Genomic DNA, 19070 nt, shown 5'->3' on the forward strand with positions numbered 1-19070 from the left:
GGAGTTGTGGGGTCAATAGCACTCTACTCAGCCCCACAGGCTGAACTGTAGAACACATGAATGCTACCAAGCTCCTGAAAATAAAAGTGTGTCTTGCCCGTGTTAGGCACACAGACACGTATCACACCTCTTCTACGCTCTGAATAAAGCCCAGGTGGTACCCAGAAAATAAAAGCAGCACACTCTAGCTAAATTTCTAATCTGGATGACTGGGAGACCATGTTGCACTACACACCCACTTGCCAGCTTAGACAGAGCTCTAGCAATCCCGAGTTCCATTAAGCTTATCTCTTGTTGTGGGAAATATATGTTGTTTCAGAAGCTGGGAAAAGAACCTGGCATCATCAAAAACTGCATAAATCAGCTTTGAAAACATTTCTCTACTTGAAGACTGAAAGCCTTCGTCACACATGTCATAGAGCAGAAAGGTGAAAGGGATGAAAGGGATGAAATGGAGTCCTTTTAAACACTGTTGATTTGATATGGCCCAAATCAGTTCTGGCTCTCAGTATCCAGAGGGAGAATCCCTCTAGTGTAGTCTGTTCTCTTTATTTTTTATTCTACCACTGTTTCTCCACATAAAGAAGGAAACTGGCCAGCCTTCCCAGCAGCATGATGACAAAAGGACGGCCACCAGCTGTTGTGATCTAATGCAACTTTCCTGATACTTACGAACACTACCTGTACGGAAACCAGGGATGCTTCTGTGGGACAGTGGCTCTGTCATACTGTCACCTTTCTAGACTGAGAGTACTCTTGAATCAGTACTCACCACTACATATCATACTCGTTTGAGACTATAACTACCTCCAATGGCAGCATCATTCATTTGGTTCTCCAAATTAACTTTCCAGCATACAGCAGGCCTCCAAAATGGATGAAGAGAGATGGGTGCCATAAAAGGATATAGAGACAACATGTTTTCATGCTATGTAATACCTACCTGGGCATGGTGCTAATGAAAGCATATGGAAAAGAATGAAGGGGAGAGAGAAATAAAATAAATATGGAAGATGATTACAAAAGAAAAAAAAACATGTTTTAAATCAAATTGTTTAATGCGTAAGATTACATGAGTCTAGACTGCTAATACTATTTTGCTTTACTGAATATCTGAAAAAACCAAGTCAGTATAATGCAACAGAAATCACATTAAAGCAAAAGCAAAGTAATTTAAGCAGTCTCTGTGAAAATTCTTACAAGTAACCTGGACAGTGACAGAAAGTGAGACCGTGGAGTTAGAAAGATGTACTTTTTTCCTTCGTTCTTTCTCCCTTTATAGTTTTGCTTCATTTCAATATAATCATGCTTGATACAGGATGTGAAGTAGTTTTCACACAACACAAAATAAAACACATAGTTACATGCCAGTGAAAAATCTACTGAAATACACTGACGGTCTTTAAAAGCTAAAATAATTTCTGTACATCTTAAAATTAAAAAAAAATAATCTTTGTTACCATTGAAGGTGCGTGATAAAAGGTTTTGATTTTTAAGCATTCTGATGCAGTTCATAAACATCCTCTGAGACTTAAAAAGCCACACAGTCACTTTGTTTTCAGTGGATTCACTGAAGCTGTCTGAAAACCACCAAAGACTCCAAGCTTATAGGACCTGAATGAGGAGGGATTTACACATGCTGTGAGGCAAACAAAACTGTTTCCTGACTTCTTTTGTTCCAGGAGCAATTCAAAGCCTACTCAAGTCAATAGAATGGATCCCACTGATTTCACTGAGCTTCAGAAACGCTGCCAGAATAACAATCAAGACTGGAAAACGAGGTAGGTTAAAAAGTACTTTTGTTGCCAAGATCTCAACTTCCCACCTCCTCCCCCCCCACCTCTTTAGTGAACCCTAATTCTAAAGGCAGTAAGTCTAGAGACATTACTGATTTACACTAGACATTGTCATTTTCAGACAGGAATGCCTGGGCAGCCTATTCTAAACTAGAACTGTGGGTGTTCGTGTGCCAGTTTGAGTCTACACTTATGCTCAGTAGTAAAGGCTCTAATTTTAAACAGGGAACTCCATATTTTCTGTACACTATAATGACATTCTCTAAAATAAATTTAAAAAAATATTAAAGCTACAGACATTATTATTTCACAAATATATCTAGCCTTAAGTTCAACTTGTTGCTTGATATAAGCAAATCCATAATTTCTCTGGACTGAACACATTTTTCTATTTTTTAAAAATTTATTTACAACATAAATACTGTGCTGTGCGAGTACAAGGAAAATGATTCCCTTTCCTGCTAATTCAACCATGATGAAACAGAAAGAGTCAATGTGTTTGCTAACAGTATGCTCACTGCCAATCCAATGCAGAATGACAAAGTCCATTGCTCCTTTCCTTACATCTGTAGCCAAACTACTCTAAAAAAGTCAGCTCAACTGATGCTAAAACACCCTGTCCAACTGCCCACCCATCCCCTGACTCATGTCAGAAGAAGATGAGGATGAGTCATAAGACCTTTCCACAGACAGCCAGACTCTTCTTCCTTTGTCTAACCACAAAGACAATAAAGCAGGCTATGCCTTTTCAAGAACCAAAAAAGAATCACAAACAAATTCTTCACTAGACTCTGAGTAGAGTTTTAGTGCCAAACACATTCATTTCTGGATTTGTCAGGAAATATTCCTCCTGACCACACCTTCCTCCTACAAAGTGGCGACCGCCGCATTGACATACCTACTAAAGAAATGTTGACAAGTGCAACCCATGTCTCCCTTGAGTTAAAGACCCCAAGAAAGGGTTTTCAAACATTTATAACAAAATGTGTGCAGAGTTATCATAAGAAAAGATATGTGTCCAGGCAAATACCTGTCAGATCGTCCTCCTTCCAAGCCGTACTTTAGGTAGTTCATACCATCTAAGAACTGGCTGCTTGGTAAAGAGTCATCTCCTAGTTCTTTGAGGTCTTCTGGCCTAAGGTACTCTCCTCCATCTCCTGTCATTGTGTCATCACCTTTAAACCAACCACAGAAGGGACAGAGATAAGCACACACACAAGTTTGATTTCAGTTACATGTTGGGATCTAACAGCTGGATGGCACAATAAACAGGAAGGCATTTTCCACTCAGGAAACACTGCAAACCACAAGCAATTAATGTATTTAATGAAACCGACACATCAAGCAAGATTAAAAAAAAAAAGGAAATCAAGGTGATTAATCAATTAGATTTAATCTAATTTTTGCTGTTGCACATACTGGTAAGGAGCAAATTTCTTTGCTGTTCTCTAAAGCACGGTCTCCCTGTCCCTTTATCCATTTTTGCTCTCTGGTCACAGCAACAATGTATCACAGCCTGACAGTTCACAATTAAATATAACCACTTACTTGACTGTAAGCTATGTGTTTTCATCTGAAAAGATATTTTTTGTGGCCTTATGCCTGATATTTGCAAATCCTAATTTAAACTCTCCATTGTCCAAACCCTACACCATATCAGGCTGTCTCCCCCATGTTCCAACACACTTCTGTGATCAGCAAAAAATTTCTTATTTCTAAAACACAGCAATATCCAGAAACTGGAAATAAGCTCACATGCATAGATGGCAAAGATCATTAATCAGAAAAGTAATTCATAATGAATCAAAGCCTAAATGATCATTGGTTATCTGACATAGTAACCTTATTGCATATACTGTGAATAATAGAGTTTCATTTTTATGTTTTTTAGGTCCAAAATTATTTTCCCCAGGAAATTCTGCCTATATGAAGTCACAGTTTGCTTTTCCCCAGCAGATTAACAAAACAGATTACATTGCCAAGCAACATGTAGATGTTTTTCTTTCATTCTCATTTGCAACAGGGTTTCTCTCCACAGTTTCTGCCTGGAGATTTCAGTCTTTTTCCTGATGGTTAATTACCACTCTATGAGCCTGCCAGAGCCTTGGGGTGGCCCATAGAACTGCTACCAATACCTTCAAACACTGTTTTCTAAGCTGCACGGGCAAAGGTCAAGAACCTGAAACCCAGTTACATGAAGGAGACTGCAAATGTTATAGAGGAACAGTCTTCAGGGGCTACACGTTCCAGGTACAGTAGTTCACCTCAGTACGTGAGAAACATGAAGGATGGTAAAGCTCAGGTAAGTGGGATCCAAGCTGTATCAAACAGAATTCATTTGGGCATCAGGACAGTTGCCACCTGTGTCATTTAAAATCTTAATAAAGCAAAATCGCAAATCCAAAAATTATTGTTACTGCTACTACTTCTGGTAGAGCATCTTCCCCCTGCCCCACAAAATGTTATTGGTATTACAATCTATAGGAGTGGAAAGAAGACATCTTGGTATTTGTTTTCATGAGAGAAATCAAGCTAGCTTTTCTAGCTTGATGTTTCAGCTAGTAAAAAATAATTTTTAATTTGTCATCTAAAACTAAGTAACTTTGGGGGTTTTTAAAACATTTTTTGTATACACGAATATTATATGTAAAAATGAGGCCTAAATCTTTTCAGTATAACAATAAAAGCTCTTGAAAATTCCATCTGCCCACATTAAGAGGGAGAAACTGGGCACAGTTTCACAGAAAACAATAAAATGCATTTACTCATTGCATGTTTCCTGTCTCCTGACGGATGATGCCTCCTGTTTCCTGGGAACTTAACAGTATAAGCACAGGGCTTAGTGAAAACTTGGAAGATATTAAGGCAACGCTGTTAATCAAACAGTAAAAGGAATTTCAAGTTATATTTCAAATAAACGAAACAGTTATAATCACACCAGACATTCCATCTATAATAGAAACAAAGGCAAAATCTTCACCATTTTCATCACACCCACATCCTTTAAAAAAATGTATCCAAACTCTACTTTTATTTCAGCTTTGGCGTCCCCCCTAAGAGTTGTCAATAATAGTTCTAAGTAACACTAGCTGTTTTATGTGATGTGAACATCTGCAAACAGTAATAAGACTATCCATGAATATTTCACAATGTCTTCAGAACATTTATCTGTTGGTAACACAGCTTACTTGCCAGCATACTAGTCTTGAGGAAGTGAACTAGAAGTTCAAGGCGGTCCCCGACGACCCCTTCTGCTCTTCCATCTTTCCTTAATGAGAGGAACCCCCAAACCAAGTAGTGCCTCACAGTACGCAAAGGGGAAAAAACCCCAGGTATTTAAGTCTAATTGTGTAGGATTGTGTAGGACCATAACATTTCATATGATTGTGGTTTTCCAATTGTCTTAATTCCTACTTTGCAGGGCAATTCCACATACGCAAAGGGACTTATTCTGAGTCTCTGTAACAAGCACTCATTCATCCTGCCAGTCATATTGTCTTGTCATTAAAGATCTAACACCTTATGATCTAAAGATCATAAAATATCTAACACCTATATTCCCGAGTCTCAGCGAATTCAAATGTACATAGATATGTTATCTGCTGAGAAAAAATTATATATTCAGCTGACCATGAGCTTCTTTTCATGGCAAATCTTACCAGATGGTAGTTTTGTGGCGGTACAAGAAATAATCCTTTGTAATCACGCTAGAAACAATCTGCTCTCACATTCCCCATCAAATTAATGACAGTAATGTTTCCACCACTTACTAAGCACTTTGTGACAAATATAGCCCTTGACATTGATGGTCCATGATTTGCAGTGGCCACCTATGAACTTACAGGTGGATTTTGATCAGTTACCCACTTGGTGATTTATCTTCTATTTACTTGAAAAAACACCTTTCTTTCTTCAGTGATCCCAACTGACTTTCAGAGGTGTACTTGACAGGGGGGAAAAGACACCACAAAACACTGGGTGACCTTGCACTGTGCCTGAATTAAAGCATTCCTGTTCAGCCCATCTCTCAAATATCTCTAAAACTTTTGTCCAAATCTGCATTTCTGAATAACATCATATTCTTTAGGGCAGGTTTGAAAGGAAATAAAATGCATTAGAAGGAAGTCTCTTAAAATAAACACTGAGCGTTTACTGGTAAGGACACTGGAACAAGAAGTGAAAAAAAAATTTTAAAAAAAATTAAAATCCTGAAACCTTGGAATCTATATTTAAACAAAAAATAGTCAATATTTGAGTCCCTGTACTTGCTTTAATGTGATGGGTAGCTTTTCCAGAGCATAACAAACAAAGCATGATGGTCCGGCTGCACTCTTGGCAATGATTTGGGTAGTCGTTTCACTATTTTCAGTGGCCAAACTAATTCCCTTGAACAAGATACAAGACCCCCCCAAAAGCATAAATTTTGTACAGGTTTGCAACACTTGGGGTTCTTTCTTTTCTCCTCAGAGGGGGATAGGAAAAAAATCAGAGATCACTTCAGGGCAAGAAAATGGATACAAAGGGTGGGACTGACCAGGGCCAGGTTGCAGGGACAACATAAGTTTAGCAGGTTCCAGGCCTGTTATTCAGATAAAAAGAGGAGGAGATATGGACTTGCTAAACAAGGTGCTAAACATTTCTATGACATGTTGGACACCTACAAAAACTATCAAAACAAGTGGCCTCTTCTGCAAAACTGCAGACCCAGCACTTTGCAGGACTGGATCCAAGAGCCGGAAAGAAAGGATGAAAATGGAATGGAGAGGTGAGAGACAGTAAACCTAAGAATCAGAACGGGAAAATTAAATAAATGTTAATATTTAAATACTATGCTTAAGGCAAGGAAGAGCTGATACAGGAACCCATAATGGTCCAGTGAAAACTGCACTGATGGATGCTAGTAACATTTTATGCAAAGTTTTAAATCTTTGTCACAACCAAGCCAACCAAAAGCATATCTATTTTAAGCAGCGAGGAGCAGCACAGAGATTCTCAGGCTGGTGAGTCCATTTGCACCAGACCACAGAGCTGTGCAAACAGACCGGTCCAGAAGCAGTAGAGGTACAGTGATGCGACCAAGCTCTCGCAGCCAGGACTCCTAAGCCATGCCTGAGCAGGCACTCCCCCCCACAACTCTGCACCACGATGTGCAGCACGGGTGGCACCAGCCAGAGGACCTTTCCACCCTGCTCTTTTGTGCTGTAGAGGCACTCCAGAAAAAACAAACAGCTAGTTCTCACTGACTCAGAAGACCCTGAACCTTTAAGTCACTGCTGCCACAGAAACGGAATTCAAATAGCAGCATCAGCATCATTCTGCGCAGCTTCACGGGGCTCTGATGGAGCCTCATGCCATCACGAATACAAGTAGCACGCAGTTTAGCCCATGAGAAGCAGTTGGTGCTGTGCCTCCTGGTAATAGTGCAGGTAGTTAGGCAAAAAATGGCCAAAGCATGCATGGGAACCTTCCCTACAATCTTTTAAAATGCAGGTGCCTGGAGTTTTTCCTATTTGCCTGGACTGGGGAGCAAGAGTAAACTCCACCGCCAGTCACTCTCAAAGCTACACAGAACTCTTTGTCTGCGTTAAAACAGAGCCAACCAAACAACTTGTAAAAATACGTAAGTAATTAACTTTTTGCTCAAGTCAGCAATATTCATATGAGGACCCTTACCGGTCTGCTCTTCTCTTGTTTTGATTTGGTTTTTGGTTTTTTTTATTCTGTGCCGACCATGTATCATTTCTGTGAACCCATAATATCCAAATGCAGCAATGGATCTCAATTGCTAATTTCTAGGGTAGCTGTAGGGAAGCTCGGACTGGCTGCTCAGACAGTAAATATTTGCCTTACTCTAACCCAGTACTACAGAGAAAACAAAAAGCTAACTTTGCTGCCTATGATATCATGTGTCAGAACACAGGTTTTGAGCATTATAAATCATTGAGTGGACTACCAAGAGAAACAGGCCACGTGCTGAGACAACATATCTGCTCCTTCGGTAGCAGTTTGGCTGAACAAACAGGATTTTACCAAACCATTGAAAACTGGAGACCCACACCAATATTGCTATACTTTCATTCTTAGTTTTCTTAAATTGTAAAAGAGGGGAGTGGCATTTACTACCTACATAACTGATTAAATCAAGCAACAATCATGAACCACTTTGAGACCAAAAACGTGTTTTAAATGCAAAGCAAGACTTAGAAGACAGTAGCTTTGAGGCACCCAGCCACATGCAATTCTCAGCTTGGCAAATCAGTATTGGCTCCCAGGAGAAGTGTTTCATTAATGTTTCTAAAAAAGACGAGGGTGGGTTTTTTCCTTCAGAAATTATCCCCTGATATCAGGAAACTATGCAACTGTTTGATCAGGTAAGCAGTTTGAAAATTTTCACTGCACCACCACTCTGGATATGCATCTACAGAGTTAACTCCTCTAGGGGAGCCCCAAAAAAGGCAGGTCCTACCATTCCTATAGTTCCCCTGCTACATCAGTGAATTGCAAAATACAATTGCTGTATGAGAACTGCTCTGGAATTGTTTCTCACAAAACATAGAGAAAATACATGCAAAAGTTAAAAAAAAAATGAAAGAAAGAGGGATGTGACAGAAACTGCTAGAAATTGCTTTTAATAGATGTAAAGCCAGATACACTTATGTGAGTTTGCCAAAATTATTGTTTTCTCTGCAGCATGCAGATAAGTCTACAGCTCCCCACATAAGTGCTGCTCCTCAAAAGTAACAGATGGAGAAGGGACAGCTATGGCAAACACTATTTTTTTATGGAATATGTAAGCCCTGAAGCATCTTTAAAGGAATGTATAATGCAGAGTGTCCCCAACATTTTCCTTGGACACCTTCACTTCCTAAAGTGAATCCTATATTAAATGGCCCCCACTCACTAGAAGTTTCCCTGAATTAGAGTTTGGCTAATGCTTTAAATGTCTTTATTTTTTAGCCAGTCAAGAAAGCAGAGTTTCATGTATGGTTTCATGCAGGGTTTCATATATTGATACATGTCTTAACATGAGTCATCATGTCAGCAATTGGTAACTCAATGCAGTACTTGCAAAAAGACAGAAGGTGAAGCAAATGAAAAGAAAAATCCTGCTTCATTCCTCCAGGATCTGCAGGGAGGGTAAGATGCCTTGATTTTATTTTCTCTCAAATTAACCTGGTGCAAAATGAATTCCAGTATTTCACAGGTGGCTACTATGGTATTATAAAGTTGGATCTAGGTAACAAAGAATAAAAACACTACCTTTTAAGAAGTGGACCAGAACAAACCATCCCTGCCTCCCTAAGCCACAGAAGCCTTGGAAGGTCATTGATACTGTTATGCTGACAAGTTTGAGGTGTGGTGGGGCTACTAAGCCATGTACAGTCAAACAGGGACTTGCATGAGTTCTTTGGATAGTTTCAAGAGGAGTAATAAGGCACATCCCACAAAGAATGCCAAATCCCACAAAGAATTCTGGGCAGGAAATGACATTAAAAGAATATACCAGGGAAAGTGATGGAGAAGTGATTTGGCTTTTTCAGAACACTGCTTTCTTCTCATGGAAGAGGAAAACTGACCCTAAACCAGTTAAATATTTCCTATGAAATAGGAAATTTCCTCACAATATGGAACACATTGGACACTAAAGAAGAAAAGCTTGGTTTAATACAGATATCTATGACTCCCAACAAACTGCTGGCCAAGACTCTGTGTGCATTGAAGTGAAAAGTGGGGAAAAAAGGTCTTTTCCTTCTTCCCACAGATAGAAATTACTTACTAATTTTTCCTTTGTGAAATTCACAACGGCAAAGCACCTTTTTTTTATGTAGCACTTTAAAAAATATTTGTAAAACATTTTGCACTGACACAAAAGTCATCTTTCAGAGCCATGTTGTTCCAGGGAACAATAGCCCAAGAGGTCTTGCTGCCCACAAGTGGGTAACACTCATCTGCCCAGAAGAGCTCACTTTGACTACAAAATATCTGTAAGTACTGGCAGCAACCATAAAATCGTTAGCTAATTAAGGTTAATGTAAATATCAAAGCAACCAATTTTTATCTATCACAAGTGGGAATAATATTCAGTAGCTTTAAAGACAGATTTAAGATTGGATGGATAAGACTAGCCAAAAATATATGGTGTCTCACCTTCTATTTCAGCCTCTCTTTCTGTCTGCAAAAGTAGTCTGGCCGAAAAATAATTTGTCAGAACAAACAAAGAGATTAATTTTCAGATGGATCAGTTCTCTTGCATTAGTTCACCACATGGTGAAATGTTTGTGCTGACGTACTGGAAGATGTGGGAAGATGTGGCTAGAGCTATGACAACTTCTTGCAGCCACCAGAACTTAGTCTCAGAGACAGTGAAACGAGAGCTTTTGAATATTAACTGGACTGAAAAGAAAGCAGGAGAAGAGGAGGCCTAAACAGACACAAAGAGAGCTCTTCCACAACCTGTTTTACTGGTTGTTCTTGTATCCTTTACAAACAGCACCACATTTACTGTACTGTCTCAGATGGAATTCACAAAGATAAACCATCAGCACTTTGTACAGCTCTTTCACCACAAAAATAACACATGGGATGAGTACAGAGGAGCAGCAACGTGCTCCTCAATACAATATTAACATATGGGAGAATAAAATAAAAAAAGGTTCCTGCCTTTTCTAGATTTTCCTGTGTGTCTACGCTGACTCAGCCTTAACAGAAACATCTGCTTGTGCTTAACGTCACTAATTCTGCAGATGTCACTGAAACACATTTCACGGGATGCTTTGCAGTAATTGCCCTTTAGCGCTGTGAGGATCCCTCAGGTACAGACTGCCTCCTTTGTGGCAACAGTTTTAAAGGAACTGAAATTTGTAGCAATACAAACAGCTAAGGCAGACACAATGATAAAAATGCACAGTTTCAGGTTTTTTTTAGCACAAGTCCATCCACACAAAGCATTTCTGCTGGCATGGATACCTCTTTCAAAAGACACACCACGTCACAGCCAGGTGGGAATCTATAGCATAATCCCCACCCTTAACGAGAAGGCCATCACCTTCTGAACTGGGACAGTATTACATCTGCACTGTGCACGGTGCAGAGTGAATAACAATGGATGATTATCCTTACCTACTCTTTGTGGTAGACTATAGTACAAACAGAGCAAGCAGCAGTAACACACATGTGCATGTGCATGCACATTTCCACGGTGCGCAAATAAACTGCTTAATAAAAATGTGCTGATACATCTTTGGCCCTGATGGTCACAAAGCATCTTGTGACATCTTAATGCCACAGAACACCTGATACGTGTAGGACCACGTAACAGACTCACGGCAGATGAAATAGGATTTTTCTATAATTATGTTTTTGCTAGCCTATGAAATTTCTCTTTTTTTTCACTTCTTCCTTGATCCTTGCACAAGAGCTTATGCATCCAGCTTCATCTAGTCTGTTATCAGTGTGGATGCTTCTCTTTCCCTGACAATGCACACCTCTTTCTGTACTTAACTCTGATACTTATAATCTAAAAAACCAGTAACACAATTAAAAAAAATAAAATAAAATGTGATTTTAAATAAAAAATATAATCTGGTTCTGTTCAAATGATTTTTTTTCCAGGTGCAATAAAATGTAAAAAATTCTGAATAATAATACAATTGCTAAACATAACAATGCTGTATGAAAATTAAAGAAGAATTAGTGTGAGACTCGGTCCATTCAAAATATTTTAAACTAGGCTACACAGAGCAGGACCTCACATACCAAGCCAAGCTATTTGATAAGATTATATGGTCCCTTATTTTATACAGCTAAGACTGGATGTTGCACTTGAATTTGTTTTAGGTATATGAATACTATATTATTAATGTAACAGTATAAAAGTATGCAATACAACTGCTCCCCAGGCAAAATGCAAAATACTTCTCATCAGTGATAAACAAGCTCCATGATAGGACCTGAAATAGTTATTTTTTCAAGTAATCTTCTTGTGTTCAACTTTCTAATTATGTAATTACAGCCGGCAGGTTTACCGTGTCCCATTAATTTATTTCAGAACATATTATGTCACTTTAAAGCAGCTAAGAACACAGCATTACAGGAAACTTATTGCTAACCTCTTTTAAAGACTACACCATTACTGAAAGGCTCATCCCCTTTTATTACAAAAGCTTTGCAATCTTCCTGACCCTAGCTCCTGTGACAAGTACCATCCATCCACATCAGGAATTTTCACAACATCCCAACTGTTTTGTCTGTAGAAACAGCTTTTGCAAGGACAATGGCAGGACGTGCTTTAACTGCTTCGAGCAACCTGCTCAGCACCCTGAGCAGCAATGTGCCAGAGCACCTACATCGTGTCTGCTGGCCATTGACGAACAAGAGGTGTCAGATGGCAACAGAAAACAGAGAATGTTAATTCAAAGCACTGGAGAGCATTAGTCATGCTGGATGGCCACAGCAAATTCTGCCAACTTATTCAAGATACGGGTAATAAATCTTGGATTTTTCTGGCTTCCCATCTTCCTCCCACCTTTCAGGAAACACACGCCCAGTCACACTTCAAAAGTAATGAGAAGGAGCAGTGTTAGGCAACCAGATTAAGCAGATTCGTGTTGCTTCAACACAAAAATTAAAACAAACAATCCGAGTTAAACAAAAAGAGAAAGTTTGCAAGTCTTACTCCACGAACTTCTGCTAACAGCACCTGTGCCATTATATGCTTCACCATCACTGAAGCGTTCATCATCAGAGTGTTTAAAGGCTGTACAACATATAAATTGGTTTGAGAAAAAGGAATATCCTGTAGAAGCAGAAAGACATACTAGGCTTTGCAGATTTAAAGATGGTTGAATGGTAGTTCAAAAGACTGGAAGAAAACTCAACAGGTGAATATAAGGCTATAAGCAATCTAAAGGCCATTTATCACAATAATTACACAAGTAGATGAATGTTTTACAAACAGATAAAATGTAGCAAAAACATGCCTGAGAGAAATAATTTCACCGATCATGACGCAGCAGAAAACAATTTCTTTTGAATCATACTCATTTGCTTTCACTTGCAGCTTTGCAAAAAAAAAAAAAAGTGTCTGGAGCCTAAGTGTCGTATTTTCTCAAGAGCGTAACTCACTTATCAGCATAAATCCCATTTCAAAAAGTAATACAAGCAGTTTAGGAACATAAATGCCATTAATTTCCAGTCCCATTCAGAACCACGAATGCATTTGTGCTTTTTGTAAAAGAAAAAAACCCACAACCCGGTAACCCGTGTTCCTAAATCCCTAGGACTTTTTAAAATTAGTCACTCTACAAATTATTTGCAGGAAATAATAACCATAAAATGACATATGTAAGATACTGTAATATTGACACTGTCAAGACTAAAGAGGAACTTAGAAAATTCTTGCAAATGTGGGTATATTTATCAGATGCCATTGTGATTAAAATTTGTAACAAATCCTTTGTGAACTTTTAGAAAGGGATGTTTTTAAGCTATTTCCTTAATGCTGTGCTGTATAAAACCACGGTATTCTATCAATCCCTCCAGAAGTTCACAGAAATTTTCTTGGGACTGAGCTAAGCAGTACAACGCATGCCTCCTGTCTGTGCATACAATAGACTCTGAAACCAAAGTGCCAAACCTCTTAGCATGTTGTTACTTTATGTCATGCCGTATGTATCTGTGATTCCTGTGCGCCAAAAGCTCCCTCAAGGGAACAGTCTCCTCACCTTCCACCTTATGCATCTTCTTACACAAATGTTTCCAATTAGGCAGAACTCCTAGATGTATGCATCTGAAATAGGTGGCATTGATCCAAAAAATTTACTGCTCAAATTCCTCTTTATGGAAGGGTCACACCCAGCTTTGGGACAGCTCTACATTTAAATTTTAAAATCTGAAGTTGGGAAATGTTCTTATTTGTTGATTTAGTTCAGACAAGCTTTTCCTGAAAAAGATGTAGGGGTCCAGGATTTTGATTCAAATGCCATAGTGACTACATCATTAAAAAAAAGGCCATTACATAGAACTTCATTTCAAGCACTGCAAAATGATGATGGCAAAGTACTTAAGCAACTCTCTTGAGCCTGCATTACAGGTTCTGTAAATGATATGGAATAGGAACTTAGCAAAGTTGCTCACCTTCTTCATCTGAAACATCCAGGACCTCAGTCATTGTCTCAGGTACATTTAGTTTGTGCTTCTCTGTTATAGTCTGCAAAGACAGAATCATCAATCCTCAAATTAAACACCAAAAGAAACCGCAAAGTTGACAACAGGATATTTTCAAAAGCAACAGCAGTCAGATCTGCTGAGACATTTTATGTTTCCCTTTGCCCTAGTTTTATTTTTCATCTTTACTCCAGAAGCTCCTATTCTCAGTGCTGTATAAGGTAACATTTATTCTGGCAGAAAAGTACAAAAAAAATAAAGATAATGAGCTGGTCAGAGGAATAAATGAAAAGAAAAAAAAGATCTCTGCAAATTTATTTATAAATGGTGCATGTAGAACAATTCAGCTCAATGTTTCCAAGATGATTTTAAAATGAATTAGGTAATGTCTACAGAAGAGCTTCAGAAAGTTGCATGTGGCATATGGAAATTATTAAATCGTAAAGCATTTGGAAATGAAGTTATGAATGATGTGAAATTTTTCAACTAAAAAAAGATGTGAAGGATTTACACAGATCACTTGAAACATTTCTCCCTCGCTAAAAAAGTGACCACACTGCATATTAATGATATCCTTTTCATAAATCATGTACATTCCCCCAAATCACGTACACATTAGGGGAAAAAGTTATTTGACAATTCTGATATATTTAAAAGCTTAAAATACTGTGATCCAAGGCAAGTACGGATCAAGGACTACTGGGAGAACACTGCTTCAGCATGAGAGCACAAAGTAGGAAAACCCTGGAAGATTTTGGAAACAGAAGATATTCAGGGGTGCTGAATCAGGAATGGGGACATCCTTTTAGCATCAAGATACACACTGGAGAAGGAGATGAAGAACATAGCGAAAGAAATTGTAGGAAGTGCAAGGTGTGAAAAAGTTGCCTGCAGGAAACTCTTCAGTGTGGTATGATACAGGAGATGAAATGCCAAGGACTTAAAAAAGAGCAGTGATCCGAACAACATTAGTCACAAGAGAAAAATAACTATTTCCCTGGCTCCACCCAGATCTGCAGCCATTCAGCTGAACTGAGGAGTCCACACATCTCCCAGTAAGGTACGTAGGAGCAGATGTGCCCCTCTGGCATGGAGAGGAACGTCAGGAAGCCATGAGTCTTGTGAAACTCCCACTGAGGCAGAGCTTTGCTCCCTATAGCGGATGGTATCTACCCAGCATAAATTAACATTGCATGCAGAAGTAGTGAAAGAGCACACAATCTGAGGGATAATTAACGTCAGCCAAATCACGAGTCCCTTATGCAATATGCTTTTGGGAAAATGCCCATTGGTATCAAGCAGTGAAGTCAATAGCAGTTTGTGTTGCACAAAACTTACTAGGTATTTCCCGATCCTGTTTTATACTTCTCTATTTCTAATAAACTGACCAAGATAGCATTCTTGATTATTATAAGATATTGCAGTTTTACAAATAACAGGCTTCTCGACAGTGTAATTATTTGGAAATTTGTTTTAAAAGTCTGCTTTACATTTTTAAAAGATATTTAACTCTGATTTAACTGTGACAGGAGTTTTCAATTTACCCTCCTGAAGTACAGGGAAAGAAAAATGCCCTTTGCTTCAAATGGCAATCCCAATTAGGCTGCCTAAATTCACTCTTACTCATGATTCAAGGCAACTAATTATTTCTGTTGCAGTGTTTTTCATAACACGTTCTGTGTTGAAAATTAGTTTATGTTCACCAAATGTTTGACTTTTCCCCCTTGCATTCCCACGGCCTTCCTCAGAAATGTCAGGCAGCAGTAGGGTGACAAAGTCAGCGATGACAGATGGGAAGGATGCTCTCGTTCAGGTGATGTTGACCTCGTCTCTTCAACAATACAGCAGTAAGTTAACAAATACATCATAAATTTAAAACCAAAAATCACTGACACTGGGCCAAACAAATTAACTCAGGTAAAGGGGGCTGTATATTTTTCAAGCAAAGTGGAAAGCACTGTATGTAGGTACCAGTTTACTGGTATTACTGTAATTGCCACTGCAACTGCATCTACACACAGGCAAATCTGCAAATTCTCTATTGCCAGCTCATATGTTCCCCATGTGAAATAACTGAAAAGTCAGGGAAAATAACAAAGGCTGGAGGAGGTGACCAAATTCTGAAGAAAGGGGAAAGAAGGGGCCTGCTCAGGAGCCACAAATGCTCTCTGCTGTATGACTAAAATTTATTTAAGAAAACTTGGTTCCCAACCAGAAGTTATGTACAAATTCTGTTTGATTAGAAGAACACAGAAGTGAGAGCATAGAATCACAGAATCATAGAATTGTCTAGGTTGGAAGGGGCCTTTCAGATCATCTAGTTCAACCATCAACCTAACTCTGACAAAAACCATCATTAAACCATGTCTCTAAGCACTGTGTCTGCCCATCTTTTAAATACCACCAGGGATGGTGACTCAACCACTTCCCTGGGCACCTTGTTCCAACGCTTGACAACCCTTTCAGTGTAAAAATTTTTCCTACTACCCATCTTAAACCTCCCCCGGTGCAGCTTGAGGCCATTTCCTCTTGTCCTATTGCCTGTGACTTGAGAGAAGAGACCGACTCCTGCCTCTCTACACTGTCTTTTCAGGTAGTTATAGAGAGCGATAAGGTCTCCCCTCAGCCTCCCTTTCTCCAGGCTGAACAACCCCAGCTCCCTCAGCCGCTCCTCATAAGACTTGTGCTCCAGAGCCCTCAACAGCTTTGTTGCCCTTCTCTCGACCCACTCCAGCGCCTCAATGTGTTTTTTTGTAATGAGGGGCCCAAAACTGGACACAGTACTCAATACAGTACTCTAGCCCACAAGCTACAGGGATAGATGTACATTGTATACTGTCTTTCTACTAAGTTAGACCTGCAGACCCTAGTAACTAAGGTTTATTTGTCATTATATCAATTTATTCATAGATTTTGTTTTTACAGGCTCCTATATAATACTAATCTGCTCTCTGACTAAGGCTTTCAGACATTAGTGTTTATTTACAGAGTAGTAGTGATACTTCATTTACTTCCTGATTCTCCAATCAGGGAAAATTATTACATAATTTAATAACTGAAACAAAGTTTGGAAAACAGAGACAAGAGTGTGTGTGCACGTGTTTCAGAAGAACAAAAACTATGTAAAGCTGTCTCTAGAACACTGAACTCAGCAAGAATCATTAATTCTACATCAGTTACCAACAGAAATTGTGAATTAATGTTTTTAAATGATTTTTAAATACTAGAATTGTTTTAGTTGATCAGCATATCAGAAACGTCAAATACTCTGAGAATTCAATTATGTACTTTATTTCAGGCTCTTGTATTTAAGACTTCCATTGTAAGGCCAGATTTTCATCTGGTGGCACAGAATAATTCAGATATGTATTTCAGGTATGTAAACCTATATGTACATTCAGCCATAACTTACTCAACAGCAGTATACTGTAAACAACCTCAAAGCTCCTCATATATTCATTTGTCCACAGGAAGACTATGCCTGTTTGTATAAATACCCCAAACCTTAATTGCATAGCAAATCTTTGAAAGTCTGGTTTACTCTGATTTATTTCCTATTCATCTCTAATCTGAGTAAAAATAAATGCACTTTATTTACTCTACTGCTTTATAGTCATGTGGCTCTATTGATAATAACACTAATGCAAACAAGAGGAAAATCTGTTCAAAGTTAGAGCAAAAGTGTTAGCACTGGAGATCTTTTCCTCACCTCCAACGCCAGTGACTTGAATATCAATAAAGCATCAGCCTGCCTAACGTCCTCCATCCATCACTCAGCTACAACCTCAGAGAATGAAGTAGCTATGGTGACAGCACCTTTTTTTTCAGTGCTAAATGCTGTGTTCTGGTTTGGCAACACCAACCTCACCATCTGGAGAGTTTTATTGCAGAGAGTGCCTGTGAGTGCCTGTTATTTATCTCTTCTTTTGAGGACTCGTTCTAAATTATGTTTAATCAACATTCGCTACCACGAACAACACCATCAGAGGTTAAGATTCTATACATCCCTAAGGTACAAGATTCAGACAAACTCCTAGCTGAAAAATCTGCTGAGTTTACGGAGAGGTCCCACCTGACTTTTAAAAGCAGTGCTTTGTACACAGACACAGTTCAAGATTTCAGATTTCTCTTATACGCAAGCATTAGAGGTCAACTATGCAAGTAAGGTTCAGTATTTGATTCAGTCCTAAACCCCAACCACCTGGTATCTGGTAGAAAAAACCACTACTCTCAAAGTTTAAAGAAACATTTATCCAAAATAAATAACTCACAGGTGTCTTTTCATAGTGTAATCCCTGTTATTGCAAAACATCCAATACTTATATATGACAAGGTACAAGGCTCCACAGTGCAACAGAATGCACGATAGAAAGGAAGTTACAACTTATAGCAGGCATAAATGGAAGAAGTGTGCAAGGACACAGCACAGAGAACACAGTGTCATCTGAGGCAAAAGAAATATACTTTCGAAAAGAGATAAAAGTTTCATGAAAAATTTTACCTAGGTTTTATTATTATAAATCTCTGATTAGATATGTATGTGGTTTTGCACATACATGTGTGATGTGCTGTATGATTAAACAAGAACACAAAACAAATAACAACAAAATCATGCAGTCTTTCTTAAGAGACTTCTGGAATTATGCTGGAATTCCTTTTCCAAACCTGACTCAGTCTGATCTTTGCAGGTCATTAATAAATTATGGCTCACTCTATTTGTAATCTTATGCCATGCTACTTTTATTCCATCTTCCTCAGTTAACGTCAGTGGGACTTGCTGTCGCATGCGGCAAAATCAAAATAGTTTTCCCATTTCTTTACAAAAGACTTTGCATTTCTTCCCTTCCTCTAACCCTCTCCTTGATTGAGTAGTGGTATCTTTTAAGTAATCTGTGGATTTTTATGGCTCAGAGCTCCTAAATGACATCTAGATCTTACAGGTTTTCTAGACTGCTAATCTTTCTTGCATTTCAAAAACACACACAAAAAAAGAAAAAGCATGACCATCCAACAGTGTTTCAAGATAAAATGCAGTAATGGAAATTGAAATTAATTTCTTAAATGATGCACTTTTTCTAATGTTCTGCCTTCCTGCCTGCTAAAACGTTT

General features: G+C 38.6%; 1 protein-coding gene across 3 annotated transcripts in view; it reads right to left on the reverse strand.

Moving 5' to 3' along the window:
• ANK2 (ankyrin 2, neuronal) overlaps positions 1-19070 on the reverse strand; it is a 239084-nt gene that overhangs the window by 62929 nt on the left and 157085 nt on the right. The window contains exons 23-26 of one of the 3 annotated variants that reach the window (XM_014960906.1): positions 13932-14004; positions 12472-12552; positions 2827-2971; positions 944-955 (exon numbers count right to left, since the gene is read on the reverse strand). In XM_014960906.1, coding sequence (XP_014816392.1) covers positions 944-955; positions 2827-2971; positions 12472-12552; positions 13932-14004 — 311 coding nt within the window. The remainder of the gene's footprint in view (positions 1-943; positions 956-2826; positions 2972-12471; positions 12553-13931; positions 14005-19070) is intronic. The other 2 variants (XM_014960907.1, XM_014960908.1) reach the window with 2 other exon arrangements.

Source organism: Calidris pugnax, unplaced genomic scaffold (assembly GCF_001431845.1).
Source record: "Calidris pugnax isolate Ruff unplaced genomic scaffold, ASM143184v1 scaffold573, whole genome shotgun sequence".
Taxonomy (NCBI): domain Eukaryota; kingdom Metazoa; phylum Chordata; class Aves; order Charadriiformes; family Scolopacidae; genus Calidris; species Calidris pugnax.